Source organism: Meriones unguiculatus, chromosome 20 (assembly GCF_030254825.1).
Source record: "Meriones unguiculatus strain TT.TT164.6M chromosome 20, Bangor_MerUng_6.1, whole genome shotgun sequence".
NCBI classification, from domain to species: domain Eukaryota; kingdom Metazoa; phylum Chordata; class Mammalia; order Rodentia; family Muridae; genus Meriones; species Meriones unguiculatus.
In genome coordinates, this window is record NC_083367.1 from 28,364,079 (window position 1) to 28,390,764 (window position 26,686).

Genomic DNA, 26,686 nt, shown 5'->3' on the forward strand with positions numbered 1-26,686 from the left:
CCCTTTGTTTTATATAGCTTTTAAAACTGATCTATGAAGCAGTCTCTTTTTAATAATTTTTAAGTCTTTTATAGTTGTATCGGCAGGGCCAAGGTATGTTTTCCCTTCAATATTATAATTTCTTAAATTTTCTGCCACACATAACTCAATTACTGGTTGCCATAGGCTAATTGTATTGTTCAAAAGGAATTCTGGCTTTCTGTGTCCTTCCCTTCTTGTTTGGATTGACATAACTCCATGCCTCTGAACACTGTAAATAGCAACATTTCCTTTCAATTTAAAATGAATTTATTTCAAAGATTAAGAGTTACGATTCGCTCCACAGGAATGCTATCAGCACACCGCTAAGAAATTAATTTAATCTTAATAACAACTGTTTTACCTTCATGATTTTTACCAAGATTCTACTTGTTTTTTTGTAACAGGGCATTTTTCTCTGCATAACCCTGGCTGTCCTGCTGCTTGCAATGTAGGCCAGGCTGGCCTCAAACTCACAGAAATCAGCCAGGTTTTGCCTCTTAATGCTAGGATTAAAAGCATGCACCACCATGCCTGGCTTCCAAGATTCTTGAAGTCTCAATTCTATATTTTGCTGATTTATGACTCATGAATATATCAAATATTTATTTCAATAGTTGGCAAAGAAGGAAATGGTCCATGTGCTTTTAGTTTATTCATCTTAAATGGTTTCTTCACAAAGTCAATGCAAATCTCCATGTGTGCTTTGGGGCTTACATTTTATGTTTTTTCGGGGAGAAAATACCTGAAAGATTACCATTAGTTTCCTCGTAAAAAAAAAAAAAAAAAAAAAAAAAAAAGCTGTAGAATGAATTGTTTGCTGCTTGCTGCTTCTTACTGTTTTAGATTTTCAATGGTTTCATTGGTTAACTTTAATTTTTAATTTTTTTATTAATTATGGCTTATTCACTTTGTAGCTCACCTTTAGCCCCCTCTCTTGTCCCCCTCTCAAACCTACCCTCCCTCATATCTTCCCATGCTCCTTCCCCAGTCCACTGATAGGGGAGGTCCTCCTCTCCTTTCATCTGACCCTAGCCTATCAGGTCTCATCAGGATTTTCTGCATTGTCTTCCTCTGTGGTTAACTTTATTTTTTAAATTTAATTTTTTTTAATGTATTCAATTTACATCCTGATTGTAGCCCCTTCCTTTGTCTCCTCCCAGTCCCATCCTCCCTCTCTCTTCCCACCTATCCCCTTCCCTTAGCCCTCAGAAAGAGGAGCCCACCTCCCCCACCAACTGGCCCCAGACTCTCAAGTCTCTTCAGAACTACCTGCATCCTCTTCCTCTGTGGTCTGGCAAGGCGGCCTTGCCAGGTGCAAGTGATTGAAGAGCAGGTAACAAAGTCCATGTCAACGGCAGCCTCTGCTCCTATTACTAGGTAATCCACATGGAGAAATGCCCATTGTCCACATCTGAGCAGGGAGTCTGTGTCTCTTTATGCATCGTCTGTGGTTGGTGCATGAGTATTCACTGCCCACTCCCTGGGCCCAAATTTGTTGGCTGTGTTGGTCTTCTCGTGGAGCTCATGTCCTGTCTGGGACCTTCTACAGTGCCCCCCCCCCCCCGCCCCGTTTCCATAAGACTCCCTGTGCTCTTCCCAAAGTTTGGCTGTGAGTCTTGTCATCTGCTCCCATCCCCTGCTGCCTGTAGTTTTTCAGAGGACATCTGTAGTAGGCTCCCGTTCTATTCCTTTGGTTATCATTAAACTCCAACATCAGGAATTATATTTTATGTAACTATGCTTAAATTATTTAGTAATTATAGTCAAGAATACCACTCTCCTTGACAATTTGACGTCCAGAATGAAAAAGAGTCCATAGTCTTTCTATCCCTAAGTTCACCTAAGAACGCAGACTAGTTATTCTGTGAACCTTTTAAGAACCTATCCCTGCTAGAACCACAACGTAAATCTAATGAAGCGAAACTGACCGTACGATGGAGTCTCACCACACAGACCTGGCTACCCCAGGCTTGTGGTGATTCTTCTGCCTACTGCCCAGTGTTGGTGTGTACCACCACACAAAACTCATAACTGGTGATGAAACAACTTGCTGTTAATATGCTGAAATCTGGGATGGGACGAGATAAGTTTCGTTTGTGTGTTATCTGTTCAGTTACAGTTACTTACCTAGTATACTTACAGCTTTTCCTCCAAAGGGACATAATACTATGGATTCCATATGCAAATTGATATTACTCTGGCAGCACAGGGCACAAGTTGGGTTTCTCATTTTATTTCTTAATTGAATCATGTGATTCTAAATCAAAGCCCATGAGGATCCTTTAAATTTGGCAGGCAGCAAACTTGCTGTGGCAGCACTGTAGCATGGAAGCTTCTTCTTCTTCTTCTTCTTTTTTTTTTTTTTTTTTGCAGATATAGTTATGTGAGAGCGTAGTGATATACTTCTGCTGAGTGTAAGATTGGACTGTTGGTGCTAAAATTTAAAAGGTTCTGCTTGTAGATTGTAGGAAGACAAATGGTGCGTCTCTGGAAGTGAGGGAAAATACTACTGTAATTCAGTGTCATGGTGATAGAAATAGAAACCTTAGCCAGTCATCTTTTATTTTTAACTCAGACAAGTACCTATAAAATATAGCCCAGATGGGGAAGCTATGATAGTAAAGATACAGAAATGACATCTTGCTGATGAATTTTCTCCTACCCTTTACTTCCCAGTTTTATTTTTATACAAAATCTTTTATGGTAAAAGTTGCTTCCTTATGTATCCAAGGACAGGTCTGTAGAATGAATACTAATTGTGTATGTGTGTGTGTGTGTTCTGATATTGAAGTATTTCAGTATACTTTTTTCTATTTATTTATTTATTTATTAATTCATTAATTTATTTTCTAGTAAACTTTTGTTTCCTTCTCTTCTGCCAATCACCATTCTGGTTCTCTTTGTTGCTAAACTCCAATCTAACATAAATTAAGGTATGCCTTGTGTATTGTATCTTATTTCATGTTCATTTCTGTATGTATCTTTTTTTCTTGTTGCCATCACAGGCTTTCTTTTGTTGTTGATTGGTTTGATTTAGAGAGAAGGTATTAGTATATCACCTTGGCTGGTCTGGAACTCATTATGTAGAAAATGATAGCTTGGAACTTACTGTGTACACAAGTCTGGCCTGGAGCTCACTGCGTGGACAACACCGGTCTGGAACTCACTGCATAGACCGTGCTAGCCTGGAATGCACAGAGATTATCCAGCCTTTGCTTCCCAAGTGCTGAGATTAAAGCTGTGTCCCTACCTGGGCTGGCTAAGTTTGTTGTCTGAGTCTATCTTTTGAAGGCATTTAGAATGATATTTTGCTCTGCCTGCCTGTTTGCCTGCTGAAGCTTGGAAAACCTTTAAAGAGACCAGTTTGTTCAGTCTCTAAACCAGGGAGCCTCACCATCCTTATGCCCTGAGTTAAATTGAGAAAGGAACCCAGAAAGAATGTGTAATGATTGAGATGTAAGAAACAATGTAGTGAGTTTGCTGGGTCTGTGATTCAATGCGAGGTGCTTTCTCAGCCTCTGCAGCCTTAGTGCCTCCTACAATAACTCTTTGGCGGCTCATCTGCTGTGTCTTCAGGTCCTTCCTATGATAAATCAGTCTCCAGAGAAGGTGACGCCTTGTGAATTGTGCGAACGGAAGTCGGTTACTCAAAGTGTTCAGGCTCTGGTATTACAAGCTGTTGTCTCTGTCTCCTGAATGTGTGTGTGCATGCATGTGTGTGTGTGTGTATGTCTGTACATGTTTATGAACACGACAGATAAACACAGTAATCTTTGTTCCATTCAGGGTCTGATACAAAAACTTTTGGCAGAGAACCGTAGACAAGGAGAGCTACTATTCGGAGAATGTGAAGACTTAAACTTATTTTATGGACATTATTCATTTTAGTATATACATCTTGAAGGTTTTTCCAGAGGTGGAAAAGCTTGCCCAGCTCAATGATGATCACATTGTGATTAAGAAGTCATGTACTGTGCCATGTGAGGTAGCACATTCCTTTGATCCCAGTACTTGGGAGGCAGAGGCAGGAGGGTCTCTGTGATTTTTGAGGCCACTTGCTCCACAAAGCAGGACAGCCAGGTTTACTTAAAGAAACCCTGTCTCATAAAACAAAACAAAACAAAAAAGAAATCATGCAAATCATGTGTTCTTGAGCCAGTACCTGTTAAAGTTTAAAAGTCCATGGGCAAGGTTTATAAATTCCAAGATTTGGGGGAAGAAAGATTAATTTAAATAACTAGTAAGCAAAAAAAAAAAAAAACAAAAACAAACAAACAAACAAACTAGTAAGCATCATTATGAACATGAAACACTTGAACGTAAGCCGTAAAATGATTATGCACTGAGTCTTGCTCTTAGGTTTTCTCAAACCCTTATTGACACTGTGAGGGATGGCAGTTCTCTGGCTCACCTGAAGCCCGGAAATGCACTGGGCTTGCATGTTTAACACAGTGTACAGTGTTTGGGAATACTTCCCTTCGGGCCTTTCGTCTATGCTGTCTACTTTGTAGGCAAAGCCTATTAGCCACCCCCCCCCAGTAGTCCTTCCTGAGTTCTGCTGAGTGCTTTGTGTTGTATTGCTTTAATAAGTGTTGAACTGTTTATTAAACAAAATGAGGCAGTTCTGTGCATAGATTTTTGCATCATAACATAAACTCAAATAAGTTATATTACATTAGCTAGATGGATGGATAGGGCAACAGAGTATGGATGGACACCTACTGAGTGCTGTGTATAAAGACAGAAAATATATGCAAGCCCATACTCTGTTTGCTACTGAATGTCACATTCTATACTACACAATAGAGTGTTAATTTTACTCTCTCTGAGGCCCTAATTATCCCCTTTATACCATTAAATATTGATGGAAAGTTTGATAGACTAGTCTTCCTGAGTAAAAGTACATCTTAAATACATCTAAAGGAAAACCACTGATTCTCAATGTTTTATGCATGGAGTCATGAGGCGAGAAGGATGCCTAAAAACTGAGATGGGGAAAATTGATAGGAAGAATGGATGGTGTGGCTCCGTAGTTGAGAACACTTTCTGCCTTTGCAGAGGACTCAGTTTCAGCTCATCCTGCTCAGTGTGGCTCAGAGCTGTTTGTCACTCCAGTTCCAGGAGTGTCACATACAAGAGCAAATCTTTAAAAAATGGACCTGGATTTGCTTACATGCCTTAAATGCTTTCCATATTCAGCTGGCATTAAATTAGAACCCCTTCATTACTCTCTCAAGCAGCTGAAAGCCTTTTCCATGTATTTGATCTATTTTCCATGTATTTGATCTATATGCTGTTGCCAATTTAGGTATACATCTCCTTTAGGTACTAAATAAATGGCTGACCCCATAGGCAGGGATTGTTAAAAATTCATTGGTCTCAGAGAACCTCAAGGCCTTTCATTGAGTTGTTCTTACAAGTTGGATGCTTAGAAGGAAGCTAGAGCCAGCAGGCAAGCTGCCCACGCATGCCTTAGCTCCCTCACCTCTCTGTCACTTTCTGCTAATCTTCAGCAGGAACAAAACTGCAAAGAAATGCTGGCCATGCAGCGCCTGTGGTGATGGAAGCTGCTGACAGTAGCTTAGACTGTTGCCATCAGCTGGCCTTCTGTACTTGCTTATCCTTACATGTTGAGGAAGGACACCATTAATACACATATATACACAAATGACCTACAAAATAAAAAGAGAGAAACAAGGTGTATAAATAATATAAAATAAAAATAAAAGACGATAAGAGAGACTTTAAAGGAGAAAAAAAAAAAAGAAAAGAAAAGACCTGACAAGGCATTGTGAGACAAGGAATCTCCTCCAAAGATGCCTTTAAGTTCTTTTTCTGTTGGCAGTATATTGCTGCACCATGTTTGCTAACCGAATGCGATTCCCTTGGAGCAAACTAAACATAGGAGTTCCATTCTTCACAAAAGGGAAGGTCTGAAAATTCTACACATAAACACAGACACACACACACACAGGTGAATGAATAAGCGTAATGATTTTTTTTTTTTTTCAAAGAAAATATGCCTCGAAAGAAATTCGATCCTAGAATTTCCAGTCTTCACGTAAGATGACTCAGTAGAAGATCTTCTGGGACCTCTCAGCAGAAATTGATGCCTTACAGTGTTATTTAACTGTTCAAGGGAAGTAATTATGTTTTCGTGATTCCTAAATTAGTGTGGTAAAATTACCTCTAACTTTCTCAAGGGAGCATCAGTTTATGTCAACAAAATTTTATGCTAGGTAAAATGAGCTAAGTACTTAATCCGTCTTTCACTAGGAGGCAAAGCGGTTAACTAGACTCCATTGATACTAGGTAGTTCCTTTCCGTCATGTATTGAACCTGTTTCCATCCCTGACTGTCAACAGGATTTTTGTGGTTCAGCCATGCTGTGCAGAGCATGACCCCCTCACTACCCCAGTGACCTTGTACTTCAGTAAAGGAGATGAACAACCAAAACTTTCCTTACGTAGGGTTTGAGGCAGTCACTTGGTGGGTAAGAGCACTTGTTGCACCAGTTTGGACCTGAGTTTGAATCTTCAACAGGTGGCCCAGCTTGGCCACACATATACCTATAATTCCAGTGATGTTTATGGTGGACACAGGAGGGTTGCTAGGATTATCCGAGAAAATCTCCTCTGGGCAAGTAGATTTTATAATAATTGTACCTTGATCCTAACTTTCCACGTACACCTCCCACTTTCTACCTACTAATGCTGCTTCTTCTATTGGAGTCATTAGACTTACATATCCCAGCATCCTCTTGGCAAACTTCGGCCTACCAAGCCATCTGTCTTTTATCAATTCATCAATTTATATTCAAGTTTAATCGTACTGTGATTTTTCATGTGCACCTAACATTCTAAAAATTTCCATTTTTTTTTTTTTATTATAGCTACTCTTTTGGGGTAGGGTCTCAAACCCACACAAATAATGATAACAGATTATGCCACATGATATGTTTTGGTTGGTAGATATTCAAAGCTGTCATCTTCAGTTGGCCCTAGAATCACAGTAGAAATCGTGCAAGCTGCATTGGTCTCTTGAGCTTTCTCTCTGCTGTTTGGTGTATTCTAAGTTCCAACTGTTTTTCCTTAAAAAACAAACAAATGCTGAGAAAATTAAGGTTGTATTGTAGAGCCTCCTTTACCCATAAACCCTAAAGTATCTGTCAAGTTAAAGTGTAGGTACCATCCAACGTGATGCCATTGTCCATCCTCACCATGGTGCCCTCATCAACTTCCTATCAAGATGAGTCATCTCCATTAACATATAACTGTGCATAAGTTTTTCTTACATTAAAATAAAACATAATTTTTTTTCACCTCTTATGTTCTTGGACCCTTTGTTTAATTTCTATATAATCACTCAAGTTTCCTTTGGAAGATTTTTCTCCCTCTTCTCGGCTTTTGTGGTCATGGCCCAGCATGGTTTCAGTTCTGCCACTTATGTAGTTTGTTTCTTGTTTCCGCCCTCTGGCTGCAGTGGCACCAACTATAGGATGCTCTCAGTCCCCCTTTACCCAGTGCTTGAACAGCATTGGTTTTGATAGCTCGCTCCTTTCTTTCTGATCTAGTGCTCTTCTTTCCCCAAGCCTGGTTTTCCAGTGAGGATGGGATTGAGGAAAAAAAAGAAGGTCCTATTCGGGCCTTGCAAGGTGATAGTTACAGGCAAGTAACTATCTCAGTCATTACTGAAGGCTTCCCCCTTCTAATACAGTTTGCTGTTTAAATGCTCAGATCACAAAACCACACTTCTAAGAAGGTTTGAGGTATGAAATGCCAGATTATTTTATGTTCTTTGGAAATTTGCTGTGTGCATCATGTTTTGGAGAGAGGAATAAGAGGAAATTTGATTTCCTAGCATTTGTCTTTAATGGATTCTCTCCCCCCCCCCCCCCATGAGGGCTGTGATGCCACTTTTCATATAGGAGTCTCTGTGGGCCGGGATCAGTGCTGTTTCATATTCATTATCTCAGTTAATCCTTCCCAAAGCTCTGAGGTGGATATTAATAGTTGCTTCTATAGGAGAGGAAACTGAAGTTTAAATTTTATATGAGCTAAAGCTATATAAGTTAATTTATTTAAGTTTTTATATGATTTGAAGTGGTAATTAAAGAATGTGAACTCAATATATATCTGATTTGGGAGCTTGAGGATTTACAAGGATATAGTGAGAGAAATGAAGAGTGAATGCTTTTCTCCGTTTCCCAGCACCTGTAGTATCGCACACCGCCTTTCATACACAGGTTCCTCGTTTCACTTAGACCATCCGCTCTTCACAGGGGATCTTGTTTTATCAATGAGATCAGGGGTGTCCAGATGAAGCTACATAGTCCCATATTCAACTAACTGCTCGAGTTACAAAGGACAGCAGACCAACCACTCGAGCCCAGCTTGGTGACATCCAGTTCAGCGCTCATGGTGTGAGAAGGTTCCTCCTCTGTACTGATTCCATTTGCCGGAGGATAAACTTGTCCTTGCTCTGTAGGCAATACCACTCTTTGCTCTTCCACTTTAATTCAACTTCATTTGTTTAGTTAATAATCCAGGAATGTTGCTGGATTGGCAGAAATTTGATGAGAACCATCACCTTCAAGTATTTCAGGTAATGGGGTGGAGGAGAAACAGCACGGGAGGCAGACCCTGAGCACCCTGTTCCCTGGGTGCCTCCATGGACAGTTCACATTGACATCTGGTGTGCCTTCTATTGCTCTCTTCTTCCTGGAAGCCCAGGTCAACCGATTGACACCCAGCATTAGCAATGACCTGCAGATTAGCCTCAGCAAGCTGCATAATTAAACTGCTGGGATTTGTCTCCCCTGACTGGACAGAAGTGCCTCACAAGGTGAGGGCTCTGTGAAGTGATGCTGCTGATTCTGACTTTAGTAGCAACGGACTCCGAGCTCAGAAATGTCTCTAAGCTTCTGTTAATGAGGCAAAGACAGCACTTAGCAGAGAAAATGAGGTCACTAGAAAGAAAACTTACCCTTTCCCCCCCTTTGATAACGAGCGAATCATTTTGCTTCCCTTTGAATCCAGGCCTAAATTTATTGTCCTGAATAAACCTCAATTTAAATGAACAAATAAGTTTTCCTCAAGGGTGCAGTAATCTTGCTTAAACTCACATTTATGGGGAACGAGGGAAGTTAGAGAATTCTAAAGTAACACTAAGATATACCAAGAAGTTAAAATACTTGAATCGGTCCCGACAACAAAATGAAATAACTACAGTGATCAGCTGTTTAGGGGACATGTGCTCTATTCATTGAAATATGTTTTAAGAAACCAGTATGCTTATTTTTTCTTTGAATATATCCTTTCCTTGAAACATTATTCAAGAAGATGAAACTTATCGTCCCAAGGTATGTTTTCATAGCCGTCCCATCTAGATGCTAAAATGATAGTCACACCAATAGCACTTTCCATACACCACTATTTAGATTTGATTAGAAAAAAATGATATCACACACCTATAATACACATGTACGTCGTGAGTCTGGGGGTGTCTGGTCCCTGTCATTTCCTGAAGAGCTGGTAACGGGAAGAGCTGGAGGACTTGTGCAGGCTTTTCATTTTAAATAGTCCTCTTTCATCAGTGCTCAGCTAAACATTATTTAGGTTTTTACATTCTGTTCTCTATTTCCCACCAAACCCCTATTATTGTGATTAACAAATGGTGTGCTGATTAAATTTATACTAAATACATTTTCTTGAAGGGATCATGCTGTGTCTGTGGGGGCATCCTCCACCTTCACTCCCATTTCTGTGTTCAGCCCTCTTTCTCTCCTGGAGCATTTTTTTCCCCATCCTCTGACACTGCATTCGTTTTTCAGTTTCACTTCGTTCTAGTAAAATCTGTAGTCACAGAGGACAGAGTGGAGATACTTAAGTACTTAACAGTGACTGGGAGAGTTTGCAACCGAGTGGATGGAATAAAGAGGAGCCACGTGTCCCCCCCCTACCGTTTTCCCATTTTTATTGACTTTTGTCAGATATAGGAATATGGTGAAAAAATGGAAAGGCTTTCATGTTAAAAACTTCCCCATTCTTCCCCATAGTATCTCGTTGGTGTGCCAATTCCAGTAACTGGGATTTGTAAATGACTTAAGTGTATTTAAAAAATTCGACTTTCATGTCTTTTGCTGTCCATGCTCAGCTCTTATTTAGGCAGCCTTTGTGGGTATAGCTTCTATCATACCTAGGAGACACAGTCTCACAGAAAGCTCTCCGATCCTATTACAATCTTTCTGCTACCTCCCCTATATTTCCTGAGCCTTAGATGCATGATATATTTTGTAGATGTGCCTCTGCTACTTTAGCTCCTGTGCATTTGATCTGTCTGTCTGAGTATCTGGGAATCTAGGTATGTATGTATTTATCTCTCTATATATCTATATCTATCTATCATCTATGTATCTATCTATCATCTATGTATGTACATATGTTTGTATCTATTATCTATCATGTATGTGTGTATACATGCATCTATCTATTTAACTGTCTATCTATTTCTCTATGTATCATCTACCTATCTATCTACCTACCTACAATCACACAGAAGCAGGCACACACATGCATGGTAGTTTAGGACATGCCTTTTCTGAAGTGAATATTCAAAGAATGGTATCACAGGTTTTAAAAGAGAAGCTTCTCTTCCTTCCCCACAGTAAGAATGTGATCCGGCCATCGTTACCAGAGGACTTATAATGGCTAATACCAACATATATTTCTAAATTTCATTTTTGCTCTACATTCTTCTTTATTAGAATTTACTTCCTACAGTCTTTTATTTTAAAATCCAACCTCCCAAATTTGCAGATTATTATTGAACTCTTGTACAACTTCTTCAAGATCCATGGTTTCCACTGCCTCCCATCAGGGGTCTACAGTGTTTACACCATCAGAACCACAGCCTGATCTCAGAATTTGCAACTATCGCCATTACAAGGGAGAAAACAGCTGGAGACCAGCAGATGGTATAGGAAAGACTGTGTGCTCTCAAGTTTGTGGCTATTAGATGCACAGATTCCCGCTGTGTTCTTGTTATTGTTCCTTCCCTGACTTTGACCTGGCTGAACCTCTGAGTGCTTCTCTTTTTCCCTAGCCATCAGGCCTTGGTCCTGCACTGTTGGACTTACTTCTGCTGGCTCCCTTTTCAGTCTTGGCTTCATTTCCAGTGGATTTCTTCTTTTTCTTTACCTCGCCCTGACATCTTGCCAAGAGATAATTTAAGTTATCTCTTAAATTGATAACTCACTTCCTTCCAGTTCTGTTCCCTTCTTTTTAGACTTACTCATTCTTCCTCGGAGCTGTCCAGTTATATCTAAGCATTCTCCCCTGCAGCTGTCACAGGAAAATCAAAATTGAAGTAGTAATATGTACTTGGTAGTGACCTTGTTCTTTAAGTTCTGCATATTGTTCTTTATTACTGTTCTGACCAGGTTCCTGACCACATCCATCAGCTGGTGGTGTGTGCTAGATAGAAACCATTGACGTCATCTGTATTTCCCCACACCTACTGAATCAGCATCTTTGTTCTTGTCTGTTTCAACAGAATTGTTCCTTTCTCTCTTTTTGTTTATTATTTAAACATCTCTGCTTTGCAGAGAGCTCCACAAATAATCTGTTTATTGCCACAAATGGAAGAGACAAATAGAATGCTGAATCTATATCTTCTTCATCTTCTTTTTTTTTTTTTTTTTTTTTTTTGGAAAATTACTGTACACATTAGTTGAAAAAATACTTGGGCATGCAATTTTTAGATATACCTATATATTCCATAAGTAAGTAAAATTTTTAAATAACTATAAGACAGTGAGACTCTACAATAGGACTCTGTATTTGCTCATGGTCTCTATTTTTGACTGAGAATTGTTTGGCTGAGTGGCTGTTCACAGGCTAGCTTCCTGACCTAACTGGTAAGTTATCACCAAATCTAGCAATACTCAGTAGTAGCTGCTTAAGCATATTGGAGCTGTGTGAACTCAGTAGATTAGTCACAATGCAAACTTTACTTTGGTAATATGCAGAAGGTTTAAGAAAATCAAGGTCCATATATATTGTTAAATGTTCTTAGTAGAAGAAAAATCAAGTTTCCTCTAAGGGCAGTCTAGCTATCTTCTCCTGCGGACGTTTTTAAAAGTGACTGTTGTAAACGGTTTCTATTTCTTCCTGACAGGTAATATTTGAAGCTGAAGTCTCTGGAGGGAGAAGTGGTTATATTGCCATCGATGACATCCAAGTCCTGAGTTATCCTTGTGGTAGGTTTTGATTAAGAGTTGCGTTTTTTTATGTCCTTTCAACACATGTCTTGGATTGGCAGTGGCTGTTGATTGTTTATTGCCTGGACGTTGCCCATTTTCTTGTTGTTACTACCAAGCTTCATGGAAAAGAACACTGAAGTGTTTACCAGAATGTAACTACGTCTATGATAGGATTTGTTCTTTTGCTTTCAATTAGTGATAACCAAGTGCTACTGCAAACATAATTTACACTAGGACTTTTTGAGCCCTTAGAGTATCTTATCATTCTCTCAGGAAGAATAACAATAACAAACAAGGTCAATAAAAGAAAACAAAAAGCTTTCTAATATATTTGATGTGCTAAGTTTATACTAGGGGAAATGAAGAGAATGAATCTACCCACCTCATTACAAACTTAGGTCTATTTCTATTTTTTTATTATTATTATCATACTAAATAGCTGAGTTAATCAGCATTAAGTAAATAAAGTATTAAAACAAACCTTGGTTTGCTGACCCAGTTTTGCGGGGTCCTTTGCGAGTGTTCATTACTTTTCCTACCTTATACCTAAATTTGTGTGTAATCACATTTCCAGAACAACTTCCGCAATCATTCAGTGAGGACAGGCAGGAGTTCCACAAAGCAGTTCAGACTTTCTTCATGATATGGTATCCCAGCATCAAAAGGCGATGAGTCCTATAGAAGAGGACTTTGTGCTCCATAGTCCTTTATGGTGAACCCTCAAATGCGCTGCAAAGGGCTGATGATGTCAATAGGTCAGGGGCAAACTTTGTGCCTCAGCTGACTGCTTACATCATGGGAACAGTGAAGGACACATAGTTTGGCTCTCTTCCAGATAATCATGTCTAGGCTAGGAACTGTGGGTTGGCACCATGTTGTCCTTCCTCAAGTGTTTCTTTTCTGTGAGCTCCCACTGAAGGAAGACCCTAGAGACAGTTTTACAGGCAAAGATCCAATTATTTATTCTCTGTGTTATACGCTTGGAAAGGTAAAGACCTGATCCCACTCCAAGTTCAAGTTAGCTTGGTAAGCTCATTTACTCCACAGTGTAACGGAATGGTATTTCTGTCTGTTCTTCATGTCTGTATCTTAACTACCGATGGCAAAGAAAGGCTTTTGTGAACAGGAAACTGATGATTATGAACTGGGCAGAACATTAACAGTTGCAGTGTGGTAGGGTTCTTCAAGGCCTATATTACTATTGTTTAAATTCTCTGAGACTAGCATTGGCTGTGCATATTTTCCTTCAGTGGTAAACATTGATAGGGCCTCAGATTTAAAAGGACATTCATATAGAGTACTGATTTGGCAGTCAGATTATTCATGTGAATAATTTAATTATTCATTATACATGGCTACAGACATCACTTTGGTTGGTCCAATAGTTCTTTTGGATAACTTTCCCATAGCAATAAGCAAACAGAAAAGAGACAGGCCATTTTTTTTTTAATAAACAAAAATGTTCCCTGCTCTAACGTACAACTATTAAAGTTTGAAAAAACCCAAAGAAGGGTGATCCAAACGGTCAAATCATGTATAAATAGTTAAGTGGCCACACAGCTTTCAGAGTGTTAGAGCTCTTTCTGTGCACCCATTCTGTTTTCCATTAGACCCTGATAGGTACCTGCTTAATATCTTTGCTTTACTTTGGCATAACTTATATATAAACAGCCCTTCCTACAGCAGCTTTTAGTACTAAGCCGTTGATGCTTAGTACTCAGATCCATCTACAACACATGCGTTACGTATGAGAGGTGCTGAGAAGGGAACTGTGAGGGTAAGCGAGGAAACAGTGTATTCTACAGGAAAGGAGCGCGAAGCTCCTTCCGGGTATTAGTGACAGGCAAAGGTAGGCATCTTAGGGTAGTGTTCTGCTGTGTTTGCACAACACATACAGCATGGCTTGTTTTTTTTCTTGTGAACAGAACTTGTATTCTCCCCCGTATTTCTTTATCTGTCTGTCTGTCTATTGCAGATAAGTCTCCTCATTTCCTCCGCCTGGGCGACGTGGAGGTCAATGCGGGGCAGAATGCTACGTTTCAGTGCATTGCTACAGGGAGAGACGCTGTCCATAACAAGTTATGGCTGCAGGTAAGACCCCGTGAGCTGTGTGGTTATCTCCCCCACAGTCTGTCTCTCTCCCCCATCACTCACTCCATTCTCCTCTACCAGCCCCTCATGTGAACAGGCTGTTTGTGGGTGACCGGAGATTCATAACGAACCGTTCACTTTTAAATAATCCACTAAAAACAGAAGGGTGGATAATTAATTTGTATCAGTATTGGTGTCTGGCCACGCTTAATGGTTCTCTACTATTAGACTGTAACTCTAAAGAAAAATTCTCTGGATACGTTGAAAAGGGAGCAAAAATGAAAATTTTCTTAATAAATATTTTGAAAAGTGAACTTCTAAGAAGACAGTATTTATGTGGGACCAGCCAGACATTCTTAGGAAAAGAAACTACTATGAACATTTCAAGAGGGAGCATGGAAGGAAAACAGTGAACTCCCCCCCCCCTTTTTTCTTCCCTTTTCTCTTTTAGAAGTTTATGTGTGAGAGTTGATTGTAGATCTGCCATTTGGACATTTGCCTTGTACGTGTGAAGCTATTAATAAATCCTCGTTGAACTGATTGTGATTTGATGTACTTGTGGGGAAACGTACGTGTCATGAAGCTTCAAAAGAAATCAGGGAAACATCTGCAGAGCCTGGACTTGCTTTCTCTTTAGAGGAAATATTGAGATTCTTACTGTCACTCTTGGGTGCTGGGAAGGGGCAGAGTTGGAGGTGTGTGGCAAGGGCGTCCCTAAAGCCAGGAGAACGGAGCTGGGAAAGTTGCCTGTTTGGCTGCATGTTTAAAGGCAGTTGTAATGTCTTTATCGCCTGGACTTTCCTTTTTGCTCCCTGTATGTGGAGTTTGCATGTGTGTGTTCATGTTCAAGTAGTTATGTGCAGATGCATGTGTACCTGTGTGCATGCGTTTGGAAGCTAAGGGGAGGCATCGGCACCATCTTTAGTTGCTGTTTCAGAGGAAGGCTCCCACCGAACCGGGGGCTCTTGCAGTAGCCTAGACTGTCTGGCTAGTGAGCTCCAGCTGTCCGCCCGCCTGTTCCTCTTCAGTGCTGGACATGTGCTGCCACAGCCAGCTGCAGTGGACTCACAGCTCCCCAGGCCCATGAGACAAGAGCTTTACCAACCTCTGACCCGCTCTTAGTCTACTCCTTTCTGCCTCACAGCAAGGAAAGGGATTTGATTTCTTTAGAATTTTAAATTCCTGGGCACACCAATAGATTTGTAAAAGACAAACCATGAAAGGTTTAAATTCGTTTCCTGAACACGGATGTTGGGATTTATTTTTACTGTATCCTTCAGAGTAGTGAAATTAATGTTAGGAATATGTACTAGCCTCCATGTATTTAGGGATGATCCTTGTAGTGTATCACCATTTGCATAGAAAAGCAAATATAGTACAGTGTTTCAGGTGATTGCTCCAGGTGTCACAGGTATCAGCCCACTGAGATGTTTGACACATGTACGCCATATTACATCAACCCATTTATCCCTTCTTTTCTCATTTATTGGATTTGCAGTTATTAGAATACTCTCTTTTGAGCTCAAATTTGAAAAGGAAAATAAAGACACCCCCCCCTTTTTTCTTACCTCATGCATGTTCTTCCTGTCTGTAGATATTGGGAATTGGAGCACATTGTCCCAGGGGATATGTTCTATAAGGTACAGTCTGTCTTACAGACTGAGCCCATTTTCTCATTGCTCTAAGTTTGCTAGAGTAAGTGTTGTAAAAAATGATTTCAGGCGTATTTTCTAATTATTTTTCTTCTTCTTCTTCTTCTTCTTCTTCTTCTTCATTTTTTTATTACAATAGGAACGTTGGTCTGGTCTTAGTGTGTTCTTGGGGATCCAGTAATGGCTCTGCAGCCTGCCGCTGGTTTTATGCGCTAGGATTTAATGTGGCATTGAAATAAAAAGGGTTTTGTATCCACAGACACCAGCTGCCTTGTGGCAGCGAAGGCTTTCTGGACCGTGCTGGTCTGAGTAGGCTGCAGTGAAAATCCTTCTCATTTTTTGTTGTTTCCTATTCTGTGGATTGGCTCATTTCATTATGCTTTTTTTTTTTTTTTAAATTTCCCTCTGCCATTTTTCAAGCATCAATGGTAAAAACGCTTTCTGGAAGTTTTACTCTGTTTTCTTTACCCTTCCCCTCCTCGGACTCTTTGCCTCGGTGATGGAAGGTGATTTTGTGGGTTTCCAACTTGACGTGGTGTTGATGAGCTTCCAGCAACGCACAAGTTCACCTTGATGGGTTTTTCAGTATTGCCACTCAAAATTCATTAATATTTTTTTCTAAAATTATTTTTTATACTCAGCAAGATACTGAAAAATACAATTTAGTTTGTTCAGTGATGCTTTCATAAAAAAACATTTTTTTAATTTAAAAAAATTATGTGTATGGGTATTTAGCCTTTGTCATTTTTTGAGATAGGGTTTCATTGTATTGCTGTACCTGGCCTAAAACTCACTATTGTAGATTAGGCTAGGTTTGAACTCACAGAAATTTGCCTGCCTCCACTTCTGGAGTGCTGGGGACTAAAGGTATGCACAGCCTACCAGGCTTCTTTTACCTTTGTGTTTGTCCATGGACCACATTCCTACCTGGCTCCCAAAGAGACCAGAAGAGGGCATAGGATTCTCTGGGGCTGGAGTTACAGAGAGATGTTAGTTGTTATGTGTGTGCTGGAAATTTAACACAGTTTCTCAGGAAGAGCAATAAGTGTTCTTGACCTCTGAGCCATCTGTCCAGCCCCTCAAATAAAATATTTGTGTAGTGGTAATACATAGCAATCAACCACATGAGACTGACTGGTCCTTATGTATATGTGAATCAATTAAAATTTGATTATTACTCCAAAACTATTTATCTTTTGCCCAAAATAGTAAAAGCACAAGTAAACAAGAACAGTTGTGACTCCACAGTGAGCCCATCTACGTAGTCATTCAAGGAGATGTTAATTTATTTCTATTTAGGGTAGAGAATAGCATGTGAGGGTACAGGAGACCAGGGCTGAATTTTAACCACATTTCTACCCCTTCTGACCTAGTTAATTGTGATGCTCTTAGATTTCATTGGTCTGTCTGAGCCTTTATTTCCTTATCTATGAAAGGAGATGTTTGGTGGAGACTAAAATCCTTTCCAGTAATAAAATGTTAAATTAGGCCTTTATATTATTTGTGATGGTCTGAAACATGGCCTTGATAACCTTCTTTTGTTTGATGGAATAATGTAACATTTTTACGCTATTAGGTTTATATGAAAAGAAATGGCCTCTTAAATTAACTTTCATTGTAAGAACAAGTGCTGAAAATGCCTGCCCAGAGTTCCAAAAGTGAATGTGCTTGAATCAACTCAGTGAAAGGTTGCCACTTTCTCTCGTAGAGGACAGAGAGTAACAAGGGGAGCTGTGCCCTACTGTGGGACACAGTAAGCCATGACCGTCCTCCTAGGTCCGCCACACAGTCCAGGTTGTGCTGTATGTAGTGTTTCAATTAGCAAAATGTCTCAATGTGGACTAAAGTAACAAAAGCTACAGCAGCTTTCCATACTCAATTTTAAAAGAAAAACGGCATGCTGCAGCCCTCCCTGAGAGGTATTTCACAGGATTCCTCATCATAGTTGTCCTTTCCAGAGTTCCTATATGCAAGTATATCTGAGGCGTACATTCCTCCCCTACTTGTAGTTTCTAGGTTGCTGTACTTAGAGTCTGTAACGTTTCTATTATCTCAGCGGCGTGCCTGTTAGGTAAGTTAAGAGGTGATGAAGAAGGCAACTGTTAAGCAATATTAAACTAGCATAGAACATCTCTCACCCCCTGTGTTTTCAGAAACTTAGGTAAGTATGACTCTATGGGGTTATTTCACTCTAGGTATGTAGGAAACTATAAAAACGTGCAGCTCAACATGACCTCCTTGTCCACACTGAATAAACTCACTGTCCATAATGCAGTGTGCTGGAACACTTTTAGAAAGGGTTGACAGTCAACAGAGTGGAAATACAGTGAAATTATGAGTTTCCTGGGAGACAGTTTTAAAAATATGTGTAACTTACATTGTCATATGGAATGAAATATATTTTAAGATATAGTAAAGGAGACTTAGAATAACACCTTTAGTCCTGTGTAAAGTACTTTCCTCTTCTCTCCAAAGTCCGGTGAAGTCATGTGTACTTCAGGCTTAAATGCTTAACAGTTTTGGCAAATTAACGATATTAACTTTTTGTACATAAGCACATTTTTAATTTCTTTTCACTCTTAAGCTTTTAGTTGTATTTCTAAGGAACTCTTAATTCTTGAAAATTGGTAGTCCACAATATAAGGATCATGATAAAGCTTGGGTTATAAGAATCCCAAACACTAGTAGAATTTGACATATATATACTGAAATAATTTTAAAACTAGTTTGTATTCATGAGACAAGACAGATAATGTTCATATTGGAAACTAATACGAGGTTAGATCTTTTATAAATTTGTGTTCCTTTTTTATGCTACCTTTTTAAAAGAAAATGCAGATGGCAGTTAAAGTGATTGAGGATGAAGTGAATAGGCTTTGGGTTTGTAGAGCTCAGTCGGTAGAGTGGTTACCTACCTAGCATCCATGAACTCCTGGGTTCAATCCTTGAACTACAGGAACCACACATGACCCACACCTGTAGCCTCAGTATTCAGTAAGTGAAGGCAAGAGAATTCGAAGGTTCAGGACAATCTAGACTACCAGCTAGGCAGGTTTGAAGCCAGCCTGACTTACATTTTACTAATCTCCAAAAAGAGTGAAAGATTGAATGTATAAGCTACTGACCACTATCTTATGACCAATATGGTGCAGCAGTATCTTTTTACATATTGACTCAAAAGATATTAAGACATCTCTTAATTTAGACAGACAGAATGTCTATAACATGTTTATTCATAATAATAACTTAAAAACTTCAAGGAGTCTTAACAGAGTAGAACGTATCAATAGGTTTGTTTCCATTCAAGCAATAGAATACTATTTTAGTGCTTACCAGTAAAGATGCTAACTACTGGTGAATGCAGTAGGGGACACAAGAACCCCTGTACCATGTATTTTAAATAGGAGACAGACTAAAAACAATTCAGTACATATGATCTCCATTGCATTAACTTTGAGATCACAGAAAACGAGAAATAAAACTAGTAACTTTTTTATGATTTTTTTACATTTACTTATTATATATATATATATAATTTTGCCTGTATATCGTTATGTATACCATGTTTATGCCTCTTGTCCATGGACAATGGGTTCCCTGGAACTGTAATAACAGATGCTTGTGAGCCACATTCTTGGTGCTGAGAACTCAATTCAGGTCCCTTGTAAGAACAACCGTTGCCCTTAACTGCTGAGCCATTTCTCCAAAGCCCAAATCCTGGTTTTGTGTAGGAGAGGAAGACTGGACTGGAGTACCGTGGACACTACAGAGCTTATGGGACACTGGAATCCAAAAGTTCACACTTGTTCCATTCTGCATGCATACATTTGAACTAAATAAAATAAGATTGGGGACAATTGAACACAGCACACTTGTTTTTCTAGCATCCCGCTAACTGACAGAACTAATCATTGTGTAGATGGCAGTGACTCACACACATCTTGGACATGTTTGTAAATGCTGTCACCTGAAAGGATTTGATCAGGTTTCAAGGTAATTTCTAACCGTTAGTCTCAGTAAAATATAAAAGAAGGTTGCCCTTGGTGTTCTGAGAAAAACTTAGGAATGGAGGAGGGTAGAAATGGGTCATACTGCACTGAGTAAGTGACTATTGTTTCATGGAGGTCCAGTATAAGTGGACAGCTACATGGCAAATCAAATAGAGCCCATTGCTGGAACATCTGTCAGACCATATGCTTTGGCTTCAGGTTCTGTGTAAAACCTAAAATGCTGATGACTCCATCCATCATCACAGAGCTTGGCAGGCATTCCTCGTTGAATTGGGCAGAGAAATTCAACCCTGGATTTATTGAATGGAGTGAAATGCGTGGGTAGGTTTGGTGGCACCATTTGTTTTGGTGAGTTGAAATGAGGCTGTGTAGTGTGTTACTGGTAATCTTATGCAGACTGCAGACAGAGCCATGGCAATTGGGCCAATCTGTCAGGAATCGCCCCAGGCACTGGCCTGGTGCCTCTTCAGTGGGCCTGCCAAAGCTAGGGAGTCAGCCACTGCTTTGCCCTTGGTGAGGCATATTGCTGCTAATGTCGCGCGATACACTGAGTTTTTCAGCCAAAGGAAATGTCATTCCTTATGGAGCAACAGATAATTTAGGCAATGGCTTGAGAGTAGTAACTGGAGAGTGAAATTAGTAAAATGAGATGCAAATTGCTCTGAAAAACAACCAGAGAGAGGCTGACCTCTTCAAGTCCCAGCTGTTGCCAGATGTGAGTCAATAAAAGTGGTGGATCTGAAACTTCTGATCATGCAGTCCTTAGTCTGCTCAGTTTCCACAACCGCGTCCCTGAACTGCACACGGACGTCTATGTGTAAATGAAAATATGAAACTTGAGTTTTAGAAAATTGAGGGGTCACAGTGAAAACTCTTCACCTGACCACATACACCTCAGCCCTATCCAAATGCCACTCTGCCTTCAGCACCTTGCAAAACTCCCACACCAAAGCACCGTCACAGGTTCGTTCTCCACTGTCCTAGGAAGCAGTTGTAATTTGTAGCATACCGCATTTCTAAGAATTTTACTGTTCATGATAGATGCTCTTTTGCTTAGAGAAAATATATTGAATTTTTGCATTTATTATAACAAAGATGGAAAGTTTCCTGAAGAAGTTAATCTACATCTTGACAGGATAGTTTATATTAGAAATTTCATCAAAAATTAACTTGAAGGGTATTTTTCAAAGCTAACCTGATGTTATTTCATGGCCAGTTCACATTGATGCCATAAAAAGTTTGAAAAAAAAATAGAAAGAAATGCAATATACTACAAGCTTTCCGTTTGTCAGAATTTTTAAACTTCTGACGTTTGTAGTTAATTGTCTCTGAAAAAAGTCTTCCGTGGATCTGAAATACTAGAATAACAAAGACAGCATGTAGTTATCAAGACAGGAAATAAATGTGAAAAACTGAGGTCACGATGGCCAAATGGACAGCAAACACAAATGGTTCTGGAAGTTTACAGAAGATGAAATGAAATATGTAAAATCTCTGATTTTAGGGATTAATACAAGCACGATATAATTTGCTATTTATATATTTCTGAAGAGCAATAATCTGGTCTTAAGTTTTAAAGCTTTGTGTTCAATCGCATAAGCTGATTTGAATTCTGAGCCCTGTAATTGTGGGCTGCTGAGCCCTCACCAAGCTGCTGGAAGGTAGTAAGAGCACAGAGGTCCAGGCATGTTACAGGCTGTTCATGCCGGAGAGCATTCACACAGACAGCTGCATTTTTAACTAGGGCCTTTTAACCTGGAGGGATGATTGAGCGAGGGATCATAGAAAACACCTATCATTTCAGAGAGGCAAGTAAGCAGTGAAGACTGGGTTATTTGGGGTTATCATTAGAGAAACCTTGGCTGAGAGCAGGAAGTCAGCACACAGTGGACCCTAGGAAAGGAAGAGCTGTGGGTGATGGCTGTCGCCGCCGGGTCAGAAGGCAGAATGCAAACGTTTAGTTGTATGAAGTGGGACGGCAGTTTAAGAAGGATCTCATGGAGAGGTCACCATGAGCAAATGCGATAAAAAATGTGAACAGCAGGGCTGGGGCCTGAGCATGGACAGAATTGGAAGCAGCAGCGGCTGCTGTTGGCAGGCCCGACATCAGGCAATAAAGGACTCAGAATGGGCAGTGTGGTCACACTGGGAAATCTGCGGGAGGCACAGATTAAAGAAGACGAATGGGTTTGGATCTGGTGGGTACCAGTTAACAGATTTTGAGGATATGTGAATGCTGTACAGTATAATTCTCCAAACCTCAAGGTTTAACTTTTATACTCAATTTCTTTTTCATTTTCTGGCTTGAACTAACTCATCTCTAGAACCATTGATCACTTTCATTCTTTTTCTGCCTTCATAATTGAATATAAACAATCTTAAATTAGAGTAAAGTGTCATGCATCCTAATGGATTATGGTTCTTTAACCACAGTAAACTTTGCTAGGACAGTTTGAGGCTTGTGGCCAGATTAGATCCTCGTATTGCCCATGAGGATGATATTTTTTTTCTTTTCTTTTTTTTTGGAAAACTCCTGCTGCCTCTCATCCTGGATGCTTCTGAATCTGTGGTCTCAGAACAGGAGTTAGAATAGTTCAGATCTTGTCTTTCGTACTGTCCTAACTTCTTGTTACCTACTTTTGACCTGAACTGACAGATGGACTCTAGCCTGCTGCTTAATTCAAATTGTCTCTGTGGACTGTCATTAAACGACAGTGATTGTTTTCTGCTCTACCCTACAGGCCTTGTACTTCCTAGTAGCTATCATGTTATAAAGCCTGATGTTTTTCTCTTGGGCCATTTGATTATTAAAGATCACACACTGTCGTCTGCCTTCCTGTCTTTGGATAAAGCATTTTATGTGTAGACCTTAAAATAAGTTCACTAACCATTTATCATTGTCTTTGATATTTTAGCATCGTGGATATGTGTCTATGTGTGCTCATGTGTGCCCTTACTGGGGGTGCTAGAAAATTTCATCATGTGCAGATTTGGTGGGATAACTACTTCATTTGCATTTTATGCTTTCTTTATGATGTTCAGAGCTTTATAGATAAGAGTGGATTTTATAAAAAAACAATAGTTATATAACCTAGGCGAAATGTCTACAAATTACATCAAGTATTATAATTGAATAATGTGTGGCATATGTTTTACTTCCTTATCACCTCCAAGATTCCTTCTTATCAAAGTCGGTAAATAATTATCACGATTATTCATGAGCATAGCACCCATGCAATAGGTGTAGAGGGTCCCTCTCAGACTTGTTTCCTGCCAGGCATGTCACAACTTCCCAGTAAGCCACTGTGATGTGTATCCCATCAGACTTTGACAAAAAAATTTCCTTGGGAAATTGTGATAATCTCTTCCTTCATTTTTGACTCCTCTCTCTCTCTCTCTCTTTTTTTGTACTTAAAATTTGGATATTTTTAAAAATTAGCATTCAAAGTAATATATTTCATTGTGTTATTGTCATAAATAATTTATATTTGTTGATTCTCCTGATACGAAAAGCAGATCAATAAGTAGATCTAATATTTATGAGATCATTTTATAATACAATAAAATATACCTAGTGAAAGCTGCCCCAATTAAAGAATATTATGGCTCTAGGTGTGTGTGTGTGTGTGTGTGTGTGTGTGAGAGAGAGAGAGAGAGAGAGAGAGAGAGAGAGAGAGAAAGAATGCTGTGTGTGTTTGTGTTCTTGTGCAAGCTACATCTCCAGCCATCACTGTCATGACATTGAAATATGTCCCTGCTCACTGCAGTGTAGTTTTAGCGATTTAAAACAAATAAAAGTTTTAATCCTTAGGTCTCTCTCCTTGCTTTCTTTTCCTCACTGTTTATCTATTCAGGACTCTTACACCTTTAAAAATCTCATTTCCTAGTCTATTTTGCTGATTGTTTGCTTAAGCTGGCTTCAGGTCAACTTAAGTGGTTCCATTTGCTCTGTATTTCTCAGGAATTTGCAGCCAGGTCTGGGGTCAAACTTGACCCTTTGGTCACAGTGTAAAGTGGTAACTGGTCTGATAGCAAAGGTTCAAATGGTCCCATCTTTCTTCATCTTAGCACTGCTAGTCCTTAATGCCCTTAATTCTTTGAGTTGAAAATTGTGACCTTTTTCTTCATTTTTGCATTTATTTCTTTTCTGTAATTTTGTGTTATTTGCCTATTTTTAAACAGAACACACAATGTAATATGTTGCAGTATGTTATTTTCAAATATAACTTGTTTCTGTTGATTCCCCATTGTTCTTCTCTGTCCCTTTCGCGCCCCCCCCCCCATGCCTCTCTGCTTTCATGTAACATGTTTCTAAAATACTTCCATCACACAGACCATGATGGTTAATCTCAACTTCAATTTGATGAGCTATGGAAATACCCATGGAATGCTCCTGCAATCTTGGTTTCATTTGTTAGATCTCAGTACAGCAAATTGATGCTTTGCTTTCCCCTGTTCTTTCAGTATTGTTTTGCACTCCTGGATTTAAAGATGTGTCACGGTCTCAGAATTCACTGGCTTCTGTTTATTAAGCAGCACCTCTCTAGTCTGAGGCCCGTAGGAGCCCATGTTAGCTCCTGGGTTTTCTTACCCTGACTTCAATCGTCTTGTCAGTTTCCTTGCTTCTGGCTTTTGTGAGATGTTCCAAATTCCTGTCAGTCAGGAATCAGTCTCTCTCCCGTGGTGTCATGTTTTGTTTTTTAATTGATAAAATGCGTATCAATGAAATAATCTAGTGGCTATATGCACACTTAGATAGATGTGTGTGTGTGTGCACGCACACCCCCACCCATAGAAAGGCCAAGAATGTTTCCAAAACTCATATTGATTTTTCAAATTCAAGTCTAAAGATTTCTTTTTTTACTTAGTGTTTTTCCTGTTGCTTTTTATTTATCACCTATAGCTTTTATATGTTCGTTGTGTTTGTTTTGAGAGAGGGTTCAGGTTGCAGTGCTGCTCAGGGCAGCCTAAAATTTTATTGTTCCACTACATAGTTGACAATGACCTTGGGGTCTCTCCTTGTTGATTCTGAAGCACCATGTCTTTGACATGGCCTGTAGAAGAACCTTCATATGCTGGCATCATACTCCTGCCACAGATAAGGAATCACTCTGTTCCAAGAACCCCTCAGTATCCATCTTAGTGACCATGAGCAAGTCTACATGGCCAGCTGAGCAATGGTGGCAGTGGAAGGATTCAGGCGTTGGAAGCCCCACCAAATCACTTTCTGCTTCACAGTATGATAATAGTTTCCATTTATCCCATAAAAATCAGGATCACAAATCTTTCTCTGGGTTCAGAAAAGCCTCAGGTTTCTTCTTCAGACCTTTTTCTTGCGTGTATCTTCTCCGTTGATACTTTTCCATGCTGTGAGTTTCAGAAATTGAGTGGAGAACACAAAGTCAGCCCAGTGGCTTATGCTTTCTTCCAACAGCATAGTGATCAGTGCTCAGCAGCTAACAATGAGTCATTGGACCAGAGCTCTAATGAAACTGAGAAATAGTATCCTTGGGGTTATCAGCCTGGGTTTGTTACTTAGTACTTGTACTTACAGGCTATATGTCTCATTTCTCATGTTTGTGGATCTTGATTCAATGGTATAAATGGAAATTGGTATCATTATAGGTTAATATAAAAGAAAAATAACAGAACCAAAATAGTCGTTGGTGTAGTGCCAGGTACTTGGTGTTTATTTAATGATTATTGAAAAGAAATTGATATAATGCTAAAATTATTATTATTATTATTATTATATTGGAAAAGATATTTGCACTAATCAATTACATATTATGTGAGTTCTTTTAAAGCATATACATTTTATAGATACATATCCATACAGTAATAAAAGCAAATACAAAAATAAGTCATATCTACTTCATGATACCCATCCTTGATGGCCACACTGTGTCCAAGTCATGGTATATGTGAAATGAGAAAAGTTTGTTGTTAGCGAAGTGTTGGTGTCCTTAAAACATGAAGCTCTTTTCATACATCTTAAAGATGATATATTAATCAGTGTTCTCTTGCTGTGAAGAGACATCATGACCCCACCAACTCTTATAAAGCATTTAACTGGGGCTGGCTTACAGTTTCAGAGTTTTAGTCTGTTTTCCTCCTGGTGTTGAGCATTGGGCATGCAGGCAGACATGGTACTGGAGAAGTTGCTGAGAGTTCTCCATCTGAATCTGCAAGCAGCAGGAAGAGACACTGGGACTGGCTTGGGCTTTTAAACTCCAAAGGCCACCATGGTAACAAACTTTCTTCAACAAGGCCACACCTCCTAATCCCTCTCAATGCCACCCCCTGTTGACTAAGCACTCAAGTATATGGCCCTAAGGAGGCCATTCTTATTCAAACCACCACATCTATCTTCAGAACTATTAGAGTACACAAAAATAAAACCACATTTATTGAATTATTAAAGAGTTATTAAAGACTCCAATTACCAAAGTCAGTTAATATGTTCTAATAAAACTTTTGTGACATTTATGATATTTGTAATATTGCCCTCAGGGAAAAGAAGTGAAAAGTCTATAGAATAGTATTAAAGTGGGAAACTGAGCCAGAGAGAACTGAAGCAGGCCTTGTTCAAATACATAGACAAATGAGCAGAAAGTGTCAGTGAAAGACCGGATGACTGAAAATTTGGA

At 39.4% G+C, this 26,686-nt stretch overlaps 1 protein-coding gene across 7 annotated transcripts in view; it reads left to right on the plus strand.

The window, feature by feature from the left end:
* Positions 1-26,686, plus strand: part of Ptprk (protein tyrosine phosphatase receptor type K) — a 515,071-nt gene that overhangs the window by 244,782 nt on the left and 243,603 nt on the right. For all 7 annotated transcript variants that reach the window (XM_060373717.1, XM_060373711.1, XM_060373712.1 and 4 more), the window contains exons 4-5: positions 12,199-12,280; positions 14,259-14,374. In XM_060373717.1, coding sequence (XP_060229700.1) covers positions 12,199-12,280; positions 14,259-14,374 — 198 coding nt within the window. The remainder of the gene's footprint in view (positions 1-12,198; positions 12,281-14,258; positions 14,375-26,686) is intronic.